This window comes from Cuculus canorus, chromosome 16 (assembly GCF_017976375.1).
Source record: "Cuculus canorus isolate bCucCan1 chromosome 16, bCucCan1.pri, whole genome shotgun sequence".
NCBI classification, from domain to species: domain Eukaryota; kingdom Metazoa; phylum Chordata; class Aves; order Cuculiformes; family Cuculidae; genus Cuculus; species Cuculus canorus.
In genome coordinates this window covers 16451687-16465442 of record NC_071416.1, presented here as the reverse complement: position 1 = coordinate 16465442, position 13756 = coordinate 16451687, and the positions used below count along the sequence as shown (strand labels likewise).

At 44.5% G+C, this 13756-nt stretch overlaps 1 protein-coding gene and 1 long non-coding RNA gene across 3 annotated transcripts in view; one reads left to right on the top strand and one right to left on the bottom strand.

The window, feature by feature from the left end:
* Positions 1–243: 243 nt before the first annotated feature.
* LOC128853824 (uncharacterized) lies at positions 244–9071 on the top strand. The gene is made up of 4 exons (XR_008452606.1): positions 244–372; positions 3674–3828; positions 5429–5714; positions 7651–9071. It is a non-coding gene; the product is annotated as an uncharacterized LOC128853824 (long non-coding RNA).
* The window catches only part of KCNB1 (potassium voltage-gated channel subfamily B member 1), a 120805-nt gene continuing 107415 nt past the window's right edge, over positions 367–13756 (bottom strand). For both annotated transcript variants that reach the window (XM_054081565.1, XM_054081564.1), the window contains exon 3: positions 367–4075. In XM_054081565.1, the coding sequence (XP_053937540.1) occupies positions 2051–4075 (2025 nt within the window). In that variant the 3' untranslated portion in view covers positions 367–2050. The remainder of the gene's footprint in view (positions 4076–13756) is intronic.

Here is a 13756-nt window from a genome sequence, read left to right as displayed (position 1 = left end):
CAGGGATGGGGTCGGCTGAGCAGAGCAGAGTTAACTCCAAAGCGTGTACAGTTTGTGCCAAGGAGAGACCTAACAAAGCTACCATTGTAACCCATAATAGTTCCTAAAACATATATGTGCTTATTGCTTTTGTCCGTACGTGCTGCATTCACTATTACGGATTACAGACAGAAGTACTGTACAGCTTGGACGGACAGACATTTACATTCAGGACTAACCAACGGCTTTTTGTTTTTACAATAGGAAGGAACAAAACGCAGTGGACTCGAGCGGCTCGGGGTCTTCCTCCCACCCATGCGCTTCTGCTCCCGTGCCCTGTGTCTCAGCACGTCCCCGGACCTGCTGCATGCAACTCGTTACACGCCCCGGCAGGTAATCAGAAACAGGTCAGGAAATGCTCATCGACAGAGTTATTTACAATTGAGTTTTACAGTAGAAACAGAGAACAACATAAAAGATTACCATCACAGTTATCACAGGACAGGTTGTGACTTGCTACAGGCGTGTAACAAATCACGGTCACGACAGGAGGCACAAATTAAAATAGTGCTTGGTTAAAGTGCTTGATTGTTACACTCTGCTATCCTACTCCAGCATCGCAACAACAACAACAAAAAGTCAACGTAAAGTGCTTTTCCTCCCCTCCCCCGAGATTAAAAACCAAAGACAAATTATTTCCTACACAATTTGACATAACTTTATTGAAACAATAATATTTTAAAAACCTAGGCTGGTGGCTGCTAGTTCTGTTCATTTAAAATGGTCGGATCTTTTTTTTTTTCTTTTTTTTTTTTTTTTTTCTCATTTCATTTAAAAATGACTGGATGTTACTAAAACATCAGGCCTGATTCTCCTGTCTCTCGCAGCTTCTTCGTGCTGCAGCTTCGCAGGAGCCTCTCCTGCCTGACCTCCTCGTGAGAGAGAGCACAGCCAGGCCAGGGGTGGGTCGCTAACGAATCCCTCTTTTTGCATATTTATGTAACGCTTGCATATCTTTCACTGCGCCGCTCGGGCGCTAAAAGCTTCAGACCAACCGGTTCCTCTCCTATGCCAAGGGCGAGACTTTGGCTGACGCCTCAAGTCGGCGTGCGGATGGGGTAGGGAGACCCAAGGAGCCGTCCCGGTGCCCCTGGCACGCGCCGCAGGGGCCGCGCTCCGCCATCCCCGCTGGGCAGGGCAGCGAGCATCTCCCTTCCGCGGAGGGGTAGGGCGAGAGCCGAGCTCTCCTTCCAGCCCTATGCTCCCTGGCTCCGGGAAGGGGGGTCTAGCTGCGATGCCTCCGGACATTCCTGCTTCTGCATGGCTCCTTCACACCTTCCCTGCGTGGGCTGTGGGTCCCCTGAGGGCCGTGTGCCAGCCCTGGGGCAGCTATCGCTTTTTAGCAGAGGGTAAGTGCAAGTTTCACTATGTCCTAGGGGATGTTTGGAATTAGATACAAGTGGTGCAACTCACCCTGCTGATATTTCAAAAGAAAACGTCAGGTCCTACAGGATATTGTATTGTTAAACACACAGAGAGCATTTTAATAATTGGTTTCTCTAGGCTGTTATTTGTTTTAAATGGTTTTTCGCTTGGATTTTCCAATAATGCAAGAGTTCCCTATTACCTTTAGACATAATATCCATCAGAGAAAGCTGTAGATGGGGAACAGCTGCCCCGAAGCAGTGAGCATTGTGTTTTTGATAGCTTTATACCAACCCCAGCAATTTATTCCAGAGTTCAAATCTGGCTGCCTTGGCATCCTTTATGGAACTAATGCAAATCAGATGTTAATATTTCCAAAAGGAGCTCTAGCGTTCAAGGGGGAATGGATGGATATTTGGTCACATTGGCTTCACTGGACAACATGAAAGGAGATCAATGTGTGATCATGATTTGCAATCCTTGTTTTTGACTGATGTGGGCAACGTCTTTAGAGTTGTTTCAGAGAAGGACATTTTCACAAACCCACACTGGACCTCGCCCAGACTTTTAGAAACAGGTGGCTCGTTTCAGCCAAGTTCATGCCATGCAGAAGCTCTTTTTTTTTTGTGTCGACTGTAAAGACATCTCAGATGCTTTGATCATGTGTGTTAGCATGTCCTCCACTGCCTGGTAATACATGGACTTCCGGGGAAATGTGATTTTCTAGTCTGACGGTCTCCTGATTGCCCTGGGTTCTTCCAGTGATACCTTCCATAGAGTAAATGCAGTTTTGCCCTATAAGCTTTGGGGAGGTGGGTAAAGCAGCAGCTTCTAGATGGTTCTTCTCTGTTCTATAAACATTGTCCTTCTGCTTTAAATAGCCACTGTTTGTAACTTTGTACTTGGGACTCACATTTCCAGGTGGGCTTGAATCATAAAGCAGCTGACCTTCATCATCAGTGTCAGCATCTATATATTTGTGTATACCAGCATCGTGGAAGTTGAAAGCTATGGCTGTCTGTGTCTCTGGTGACTTTGGGGGTGTTCTCGCACTCGCAGTTGTGTAAATCGAGGTTTCTGGGCTCATGAGAGACCTGTCAGAGAGTAAGGAAGTATCTGTGGCGGCGGCAGCAGCAGCTCCCCGGCTCTTAAGAGAGTCTGGATATATTCTCAGTACATTTGATGCTGGTACTAACGTGCTGGTTTCCTCTTCCATGAAGTTAACTTTCAGAGATCTTAATTTTAAGGGGTTACTGGCCTTTATGGAGCTTTTGGGACTTTCTATGAAAAAAGCAGAACGGTGGCTGCCTTCAGAGCTTGGATTCATTTCTGAAAATCTGGCACCGCTTCCCTCTGGCCTGCTCTGCTCCTGAATCACATTAATGCCACCTTTGCCGGGAATGGTAGCGAGTGGGCTGTGGGAAAACCTCCCAGAGTCTGGGAACTCTGCCGCACAACTTATGAAACTGTCAATGCTGGACATGCTCCTCATGTCAATGATCCCATCAGTACGAGTTGTCAGCAAGGGCACCATAGGGCCAGGAAGAGTTTCCATTTCTAGCTCTTCTTTTTGCTTTCCCGGCTGACTTGACTCTTTAGTATTAAGGTTTGGCTGGGACTGAGTCTTTGCCATTTTGTTATACATGTCCTCTAGCTGTTGGACGTTTAGGTGCTGGGGACTTGAAGATGATCTGGCTTTTTCTGGAGATCCTTGTTCCTTAGTTTCAAAAGATTTACTAGAGCTAGTTTCAGAGAGTGTTCTCTTGGTCCATTTCCATTTGCTGGGAGATAAATGATTGTCCTGAACTTTATCCTTTTTGGCTATGCTGTCTCCATTCTTTTCAACCACAATGTCCATGAGTTCTATACTACGGGCAAATGCATCCTTCATGTTCATGGAGACAATACTGCCATTCCTTTTTGCTCTTTCAAGAGCTTCCCTGCGCTTAATGGCTTTCTCCTGCCTCTTCTGCTCTTTGTAGAACTCAGAGAAGTTATTGACAATAATTGGGATGGGAAGAGCAATCACCAGCACTCCAGCAATACAGCACAGTCCTCCTACTATTTTACCTAAAAGAGTTTTGGGGTAGATGTCTCCGTAGCCTACTGTTGTCATGGTAATTGTTGCCCACCAGAAAGAAGCTGGGATACTCTTGAATTTTGTATCATCCTCATCCTTTTCTGCAAAAAACACTAAACTGGAAAAGATCATAATGCCCATGGCTAAAAACAAGATGAGTAATCCAAGTTCATTGTAACTCCTCCTCAGGGTAAACCCCAAGGACTGCAAACCCGTTGAGTGCCGGGCAAGCTTTAGAATCCGGAGTATCCTCATAATCCGAAATATTTGGACCACTCGTCGTACATTTTGGAACTGAAGTACACTTTTATTGGATTCTGTGAGGAAGATAGTGACATAGTACGGTAAGATAGCTAGCAAATCAATAGCATTCAGCGGGCCTTTGAAAAACTTCCATTTCTTAGGTGAGGATAGGAACCGCAAGAGGTATTCCATTGTAAACCATGCAATGCACACCGCTTCCACGTGGGCAAGTTGGGGGTTATCTGTGGTCTGCCCAAATTCATCCATGCCTTGTAGTTCAGGAAGTGTGTTAAGGGACAAGGCAATTGTAGATAGTACAATAAACATGATGGAAATAATTGCCAAAATCTGGAAAGGAAAGAGAAAAGAGTGAGTTCATCTCAGAATATATTACGCTATCTATCATTGCCATTAACTCAGGGCTGTATTTCCACTTAACACATTTCAAGACTAATTTTGCTCTTAGTAGACAGATGTTAGATAACCCATGCATCCAAGGCGATTTTACTGAGGAAGCTGCTTTACTTATGTCAGATGCATAAAGGAGATAAAGCATCTACTTCAACTCCTGAGCCTTCATTTCTGTGTGGTCAAGGAACTCGTACCAAGCAGCTAGGATGCCAGGAGGGCTGCAAAGCAGTTCACAGCTGGAGCTTTTGATTAACTACTAATTAGGTGCCCAACAAAACCCATCTGGACAATAGGGTCTTGAAATCTAAGCAAAAGGAAATGCAACTGTGAATGCAAGATTCTACCAGAGCAATGTCCTCCATTTAATGCACAGTTACATCTGTAATTTTGGGTGCCTATGGCTAATTAAAGAGACGTGTACCATTCTACTGCATATAAGCATACAAGTAATACACTCTTTTTAATGACTCATCTCTAATTTGAAACTTGATGGCTGTGAAATACAAGAAGGCTTTACCAAGCTTTCTAAAACATTTTGAGCTCTGAGCTACTCTTCGTGCAACTGACTGGCTATCCCAGCTCCTCATCACAACCAGGGAGAAGAGCAAACTCATCCAGAAATATTGAACTCCACAACTCTGAGCCACTCAAGGTAGGGCAGGTCCAACCACCGGAGAGCTCATCCATTATCAGAAACCAGCTCTTGGGTAAAGAGTGCAATGAGAAGAGTCCGCAGGGAGCAGCTTCTCTAAAAAACCCCATAAATCTGATCAGATCCTGGGCCAGCGACTCCAGAAAGTGTGAAATGCTGGATTAGTGTATTTGCACCTTTCAGCTGATGTAGGCAGGCTGTCCTTCCATGACTGCTTTATAAAAACATTAATGCTATGCTTTCCAGTTTCCCTAATTACATTTTCTTTTGAAGAGATTTTAGGGAGGTTTTAGAGCTGACAGACAATTTGAGAAGTGCTTTTTTCTACTAGTAAATTATTTCTCTAGTTTGTTAATTGGGTAGGAATGTATCTAGTTTCTTAGGTTCCTGCCAAAATACAGCAATGATTTCAAAACACACGTATATGTGACTAATGTTTTATGTATTTATTTCGGTGTAAGCTGGTCCCTTCTGCTTCCTTTTCTCCTGCTTGATGGAAAAGCAGCATGAAATCAATTGCATTGTATGTGCGTGATGACTAGACACACAATATTAAACCATGAATTATAAAATGTACGACAGAAGTTCTACATCATAAATTGCAAATCTGACACACTCCTTCCTTCCCCATATTGTAGGTTTCCTCACAGTGACCTTTCTCAGCGAGCCTCACAATCACAGAATATCCACCGCTACCACCTGGGGCACTGGAGAAAGAAATTCTTGCGGGATTTCTCCTCGGTCAAGCCCAGCACAGATATCCTAACAGTCCGAAAATATCAGACTTCTAAACAGTTATCCCTGCATGGAGACTCTCTAAAGTGGAACAAGCCTTGCTGCTGTAGGAGAAACACACAGTCCCAACATGGCTCAGAGACAGTGCTGTCCTCAAGTAGAGCCTCACCTCTTCCTCAAGGCTGAAAGGTAGGAATGGTCTGCAAAAGCTGGAAGCTTCACTTGAGTTAAACTAAACTCATATGGCAAGCTTAAGCTATGGCTTTAAGAGAAAAGCCTAAATACCTTAAAAAAAAAATTCCAAATTTAAGGTAAGTCTTAGAATTTTGAAATTTTAATTTTAAATCCACTTGCTGTTAAGAAAATCCCTTCCAACTAAATGTAATAAAATAATTTACCTTTTAACTCACTAAAATATGCTGTATAACTTTCATTTGTATATGATACTACAGACCTAGTAATTTAATCTAAAGAATGAGATTTGCCTAGAAACAAAAATTAGCTCCATTATAGAGTCCAGCTTAATTTTCTAAATTGGATTAAATGGAAGAAGTGAACGGTGTAAATGGCTTCATATACAATGTTCTAGTACTGGGAATTTTAGAATAGCCTCACTTTCAGTTGCTAAATTTTTACTAGGAAAAACGCTGGGAAGATTCCTATCCCCTTTTAAACAGGATGGCTAAAAGAATGGGTTTTGTCAGCTGTACTGTGCACCCTCACAGTAAGAGCAAACCTTTCGCCTTCTCCTCACTATTTTCCTCTTCCATACATTTGCTGCTGAGACACAGACAACCCCACAAGAACCTGCGCAATGGGGAGTCTGCCTGGTTGAGAGACTTCTCCGGGCAGTGAGCCAAAGGAGCTGTGGGAAAGACCTGGGGGCCGAAATAAGTAGGAAGAACCATAGGATAAAGAAAAGCAGAGAGGGAAACAGGGAAAAGTGCTTGAACTGATGGCTTCAAACTTAAGAGAATAAAATGTAAGCTTCTCACGGTGAAGTGAGGAGAAATGTAGAAGTTAACTCCTTCTGCATGGCTGGTTGTTTCACAAGATCATCTCCTGCAGACCAGGTAATACCCCTGAGAAACAGGGAGTTGGATCTGCTTTCCTGGAAGACTCTTTCAGTGTTTTTGCTGCAATTACTTTGTTTACAACCCAACATTTCTGAAGGTGTTTGGGATGTTGTCAATGGTAATTTCAATTTTTTTGTTCGGTTTTATCTCTGCCCAGTATACATGGAAGGGCTTATTTGTAGACTTAGATGTTCCTAGTGTGTTTTATCTCCTTCACTTTCAATGTAAATATTAACACTCCATCTTTATTCAGCGGATAGCATCCAGTGGCAGTAATTAGTGTCAAATTTTCTGTTCCCTTTGATATAAATTTCTGCTTTGAAGATCAAGGCAATGCCAGATAAACATAAATTTGAAAACTAAGAGATCTGAGGGTAAAAATTGGTTTGGGTTTGGCAGATTTAGCAAGGAGCTAAGCAATAAACAGAGAGAGACATTTATCATTTCTCCTGCAAGTTGCAGCAAATGTCACCTGTGCTTCTAAGACACAGATTTTTCCCCTTATTGATCTACTGCAATCATACATCTTTGGGAATCATGTCAGGCTAAGAAAAACTTCTAAATGTGAGTTGACTGTCCTCAGGTATTCAAAGACCTTTTTCAGTTGGAAAGTACAAAAAACTGGGAGATAAAACTCCTGCACCAGAGTTTAGAGGATCCATCTTTAAAGCATATTTTGTCCTGGTAGCATCCACTCCTCAACAAAAACCATCCAAGGAGCAGTTGTCCACAGGAAACTGTATCCAGCTGCTGCTCTCAGGCACCAGCACTGCATTCGGTGGCCCAGGGCTCTGTCCCAACGTATTTACAGTCTGAGATTTCAGATTATAGAAATCACCATCTGTCTGTCTAATAAGGTTTCCTATCTTGGCTACACAGAACCTTTAGCTTGGCAGCTTTTGTATTTTCTGCCGTCAGTCATGAGGGACAGAAAGATGAAGGAAAGACACTTATCCCACTAAGAATTAGGATGCCTCTAGAGGTGCTTTGTGTGGCAGGCAGCCTTTTCATTTGACTCTTGGCCTTTCCTCCTTCTTTTCCTCTTCCAGGTTCACTTCTCTTTGACCAGAAAACCCAATGGGACAAGTCTGGACTTGAGCAGGAATGATACCTCAGTGGTGAATGAGGGTCCAGCTGCTTAGGCAAGTGGTCACTGTAGAAGAAGTGCCTGTTGTCCCTGTTCCAGGGCACTGACCCAAAACCTTGCTGCCGAGTCACTGCCAACTGCTTCTTGAAATGGAAGTGAGCACGGGGAGAGGGCCTCCCGCTGTAGCACTTGTTTTCATGATCCCTTAGGACACACGCAGCACGGCCTTATGCTGGTGGAAACTTTTGCACAAGCAATCAAAGAGCTGAGGTTGAACGTGCTCAAGCACAGAAAGGTCCCTAGAGTGCAGGCTTGGGCTTGTGGAAAGAACCTGGGAAGGGAAGTTTAGCGTTCAGGAGTGCTGCTAAAATGTAAACTCCTATTACAGAGTTGCTGTGCCCCCTGCTAGGTCTTGCTCCTGGCTCATCTGGCATATGTTGGCATGTGTGGGGGCTGCAGAAGGCACCTCCAACATCACTGCAGGCACATCCAGAACTTTTGGGGCTGGATGCCCCTTGTCTGCAGTAAGCCCTATAAAACATAACTAAAACAATGGAAAAGCTTGCAGCCTAAAACTTGGAGGCACAAAATAGTGAAAGGACTGGCTTGAGGACAGGTCACATCAGCAGCAGAGGCAGCGCTCCTAATGACAGCACTGGGTTGCAGTGCAAGTCTCAGTATGTACAGGCAGAATTCCAGAAAAAAACCCTTATCTTCCACTAAACTGACTGTTTGGCAAAGATTTTTATTGAGTGAAGCTCTGGATTGCTGCCGTGATTCCTTCGTGAAAGTTAAACAACCCAAGGACACGCAGGGCAAGATTTTGAATGAATCGAAACCAGTTGCCTCCAAGTGATTATCATGATTGTACATGCATGCTGGTTATTACACATGCAAATGAGACAGGCAAACTGATTATCTGAGTAAGCGTAGCCAGTTTGTATGTAACCGCTACTTCCTGAGGCAGGATGGATGCGCCACGCTTGCAAGCCATTAATGTCCACTTCCTCCAACACCCCTTCCCCTCTCCCCAAACCGGGCAGCAACCTCTACCAGACGTCTGAGGAGATATCGACTGCACAGGGCCTGATCCTGCTTCCCGGGTGAGACTGGTACAATGGATTCATCCTTCGTGTTGGCAAGATCTGGGCTCATCCCTGGGGGGAAAAGGGCTTCCACAAAGAAGGCAGTCTGTTCAGAAATTTCCCGTCTCTCTCTGGAGCTCGTGGTAGCAGCAGATTGTGGGCAGCAAAGTCGTGAATGCCACCCCCAAGGCAGCACAGGGTGAGGTAAGTTTTAGGCAGCAGGGACTAACCCAATATTTAGGCTTGGTGATATTTATCGCTTGATTATCTGTTCTTTGCACTGCTAAAGACCCTAACTAAGGTCAAGAGATAAGGCCAGAGACTTTCAAGATCAATAAATTTAACGAGAATTCCTGTCCAAATCCCATAGATGGCTCTAAAATCTCAGTGTAAGCATCTAAGAATTATCTGCTCACGGCAACATACCCTATACTTTTTCTGTCTTCATACTCAGTAATGAAGCTGATATAGCAAGGAGAAGGGGTGGTGTGTGGGAGAGAGTAGGAGGGTGTTTGAATATAGATTCAATATTCTTGGAAATACGATGAGGAAATGGTTATGTAATCAAGAAGTTCAATAATGATTTTGTCTAATGCGTTTTTTAGCTCTATCAAGTCCTGCAGTATAAACTTGGCATCAGGACCAGGTTTCATTCATATGCTCCATTTACCAAGGAATTTTTCCAGCAGGCCCCCCTACTTTCCCGAGCAAACAATATACTTTAAGTTAGACTGTCCGGCTCCATCCCGCCACACCTATGCCAGCCGCTGCCTCCCCAGGCTCCTGGAAACAGAGAGCATGGTGTATTTTGAGTGATATCCCACGTGCTGCACAGCGCAGAAACAGATGGAGAGTTCCTCTAATCTCCTCCTCACTTTGTTCTGCATGGGAATAACGTCTCCTTCTTGTGGCAGCTATACATGTCTATGGTATTTATTGACAGGGACTTGTTTTAGAGAACATCTCTTCATTAGAAATTACCTATTTATTCATTAACTGAAAGATTTCACAGAATCTGGTCGCTTCTGATATCATGATTCTGACTATCGGGCTTGCAGGATGTTTTCTGTAGAAAATGCTGAGGGTGTAATGAAAAGTAACGCCTGCTTCTCGGATCATGACAAGAAGTCGAGGCCAAACTAGGGGATAGAGTTGCAGAGGAAATACAGAGAACCTTTAATTTGGGTTTTTTTTTCATGCAGAAGGATATTAAGATGCAATGTAAGACCTTGACTCTCCAAAACCCTTAAGTCCCACTGATTCCCATGGAGTATAAACCCATGCTTAGGAGTTTTCCACGGTCTGGCACTTTACGTGCCACTTCTGCATCCTGCCCTAAAGGGGTCCTCGACCCCCGTTTGCACCAGGAGATACGCGCTCTGGAGGGGTAGGACACTGCACACATCAATTCCCTTGCATCTCTGTGGTGCCTTTAGTGACTGTGTCCACAGCCTGTGAGAATGTAAACTCCTATGCTCTTCTGTAAGCATTACCACACAGTATAAAATCCATAAAACCAAAATCAAGGTAAAAACCATTTATGTTTTGCTTTGGAAATACTTGAGATATTAATTTTGACATGGTCTGGAAAAGCCCAGATTGAAGAATGGTTAATTATTTGATTTCAGTTATAGCTGTAATAATTTTATCTGTTGAGAGAGCAAGTCTATTTGGTTTAAAAGGGGATATAATACCTCAGCTGATTATATGTTAATGCTTCATTTGCCTAAAGGCACCCAAAGAGCTGCAGCTACAACTGCTGCTGACTAAGCTGAAGTGGGCAGAAAAGTAGCCTTCAGGCACGGCTGCCTGTAAATTCCTTAATGCTGTTAGGAACATGTTTATTTGTCAGAGAGCTATCAAGCCCCATTAAACGATAAATGGTGTCAGTCTTCCTTCTGAGCAAAGCCCAGATGCAAATGGTGTGCTGGAGAAGAAAATGATAAATGAATGAAAATACTGAAAAGGCAAACTTCAAAGGCATATACTGCCTTTAGACATCAGTGCAGTGATAGTGCTCAAGAGCAGATGAGAGGGGAGAGTCTGTCCTGTTTCTGCTGCTGTTAGCATGGGATAAGACGAAAACAAGCGCAGAGCACATGGAAGCTGAATTTTCCCATTTCTCTCCTGTCCTTGCCTTCCGCCCAGGAAGACCACAGCCCAGCAAGCAGCACCTCTGCGAGATATCCACCCATGCAGACGGAGCACGCGGCCGTGCTCCAGCCGTGGCAGCACGCTCTGTTCAGGCCCCGCACGGTGATGTCTGCTGCCAAGAAAGGCTCCAGCCCCCCCAGCTCCCCCTCTCCCCAGCTCCCCACCAGCCCGGCCCGGGGGGCTTCCTCACCAGCGCTCTCACAATCCACCCTTCCCAGCCCTCTTCCCCAACACATCTCCATCTCGCTCACATGTTCCCAGCCTTTGGGCTGTGCAAAATGTTGGTCTTGGAGTACAGAAAAGGGGAACGGCAGTGTGGTATTCCACAGCCTCGTCGTTCCTTGAAAGGCAAATAAAGAGACAGACTCATGGTGAACTCCTTCTACCCCCCCAATGCACGGAACATCCCACCCACTCTTCAGCCCTCTGCATCCCAGCGAGTCACTGGCTGTTATCAGACTCCAGACCACCCACCCGGACCAACCCATCCCTCTAGCTTGGTGCATTCAGGTATATCTTCCTTTCCTCCTATCCGTCTTGCATTCAGGTAGAGAATGGTTTAGATTCAGAAAAATGAAAAAATGAATGCCTTAACCCTCAGCACTGGTAAATACCTGAGAAGTGCTCTTCAGGATGCTTTCCTGATTTTATCCTCCATCAGGGAAAGAGAATGCTTGTGATCAACTCCTACCGCCCCAAGCAGTCTGCTCAGCCTCAGACACTATTTGCAGGGGATGCTGAGCTTAAAGTGGTGTTGGTGTTTGCTGGAGTAGTTGTGGGAGTTTTTTTTTCTTTAATGGTTAAATTCAATCAGGAATGTGCCAAGATAGCATGAAATCAACTAAGTGTAATTAAGCAAGACTATTAGCTTGATTGCTAAACTAGTCTTAATTTATGAATATGCATGAGAATAATTGATATTAATTCTTTTCAAATGTGAGGCACATTAGTCCTGCATATTATAGTGTGGAATTTTTTGGAAGACTAAACCGGTTCCACTGCCATTTTCTCACCAAAAGGTATAATTAGTTCTGCTGCAGGGAGATTTACCTAGTAATTGATACCATACTGGTTTGCTACATAGGGAGGAAATTAGAACAGAGCTCGAGTGATGTTTTATCTGCAAAAATGGTGACCTGTTCAACATTTTTTCCAGAAATGTGTTAGGAGAAGTGGCAAATCCAGTTAGCAGCATCAGCCACACTAACGACATTATGAAGAGACAGGAAAGCCTGCAGGAACGGTAAATCCTGTCAATAGAAAGGCAGTGACAATCTCCTCTACCTCTTTAACAGGTTTGACGCTAACACGGCCCTATCACCCAGTGTTCGAGCATTTCAGGAGGCTGCTCCCAAGGGCTGATTTTAGCTTCTTGGCACTGCTGCACCTGGGCTCCTTCTGCAGGTCACAGGAGGTTTCTCCAGCGGAGTTCAGATGGTTTTTTCCATTGACACTTGGAATGAGGGCACAAAATACACGCTGAGGCACTTCTGCTGCCTCACAAGCTGGGGGAAATGCACTCCTTTAGGGAGAAGAGTCCTTCTGCACCATGGGTGCAGCCTTTGTCCAGGCTGTGCAGCGCTGCCCAGTGCTTTACAGAGCTTTGCTAGCATATATTGCACTGATGAGAAAGCCTTGGACTCACACAAGGGATTACAGCTGTTAATTGTTTATTCCTTGCAAGTAGTCTGCAAATAAATTTAATAATAGCACCCATGTTTTAGCAGAAGAGATATATGAAGCCCGCAGGTGGTGCAAAACAACTCTGCAGGATCCCCCTGAGCTATCAGTACTTCCCTACTTCTTAGTTCTTTATTCAGATAAAACCTCATCTCCCTGATCAGCTTCTCTGCTCTCCATCATGCCCACACGTATCTCTGTGTCTGGCGGGCAGACCTTGCATCAGACAGAAGGGCTTTGATGCAGGGACACATCCACACCTCCCCAGCCCGGGTTCCCAATGCTTTTCTCTAACGGCAGCAGAGGACCGAGCCCTTGGGGAGGGCTTTGGCACAAAGTGAATGAAGTGTTTTAATCTCAAGCACAGATCATTCGTGCCTTTGTAAGCACTAAACACTGGATTAGATATCACATATTTAATAAATAGTAACAACTGTACACAAACCACGTACAAAAGCAGCTAAAAGTTAATCATCTGCAATTAATGATTCATATTAGTATGAGGCTGTAGGAAGCGTTAAGTAGAGGTGGTAGATACAAACTCTGAACGCAAAAGAAAAGGCAGCTACACATCAGCATTTCAACAAGTTTGATCTCAGCTCAGTAAGACAATTTTGATGCATTCTAGCTATAAATACAGAAAAGAAACTGAAGTGTGGAGTTGTAGACTTGGTTCTTTTTTTTTTCCTTGGTATTGGGATTTTTATTTTTTTTTTAAATGTCTCTCGAGCTCAGGAAAAGCTCAAACTCTTTGAAGTGTTGGTTGGCAATCTGGGAACACTCACTCCCATGCTCACTGGCTTCTGCACAGTGACACAACAGTAAGCCTTTTCAAACCAGAAGGAACAAACACCCACTCCACATAGCCCTTGGCTTTCTGATAGCTTTGAAATCTCTTATGATAGCCTCTCCTATGCTGCTGCATCCCTGCGTGCTCCCAGCAGACACTGCTCAGGCAGGCGAGCACGGATGCCCATCATCGTGCAGCCCCTTCCTCCTCAGCACAGCTCCCTGAGATCACCCTGCTACTGCCACACTCCTGGGCTCGCCACAAGCAGCAGGGACTCATTTATGCTGCCTTGGGACCTGAGAAGTACATTTCCAACAAGAATTTACTTTTTCTTTATCACGCCTTTTGCAGTGTTCAAG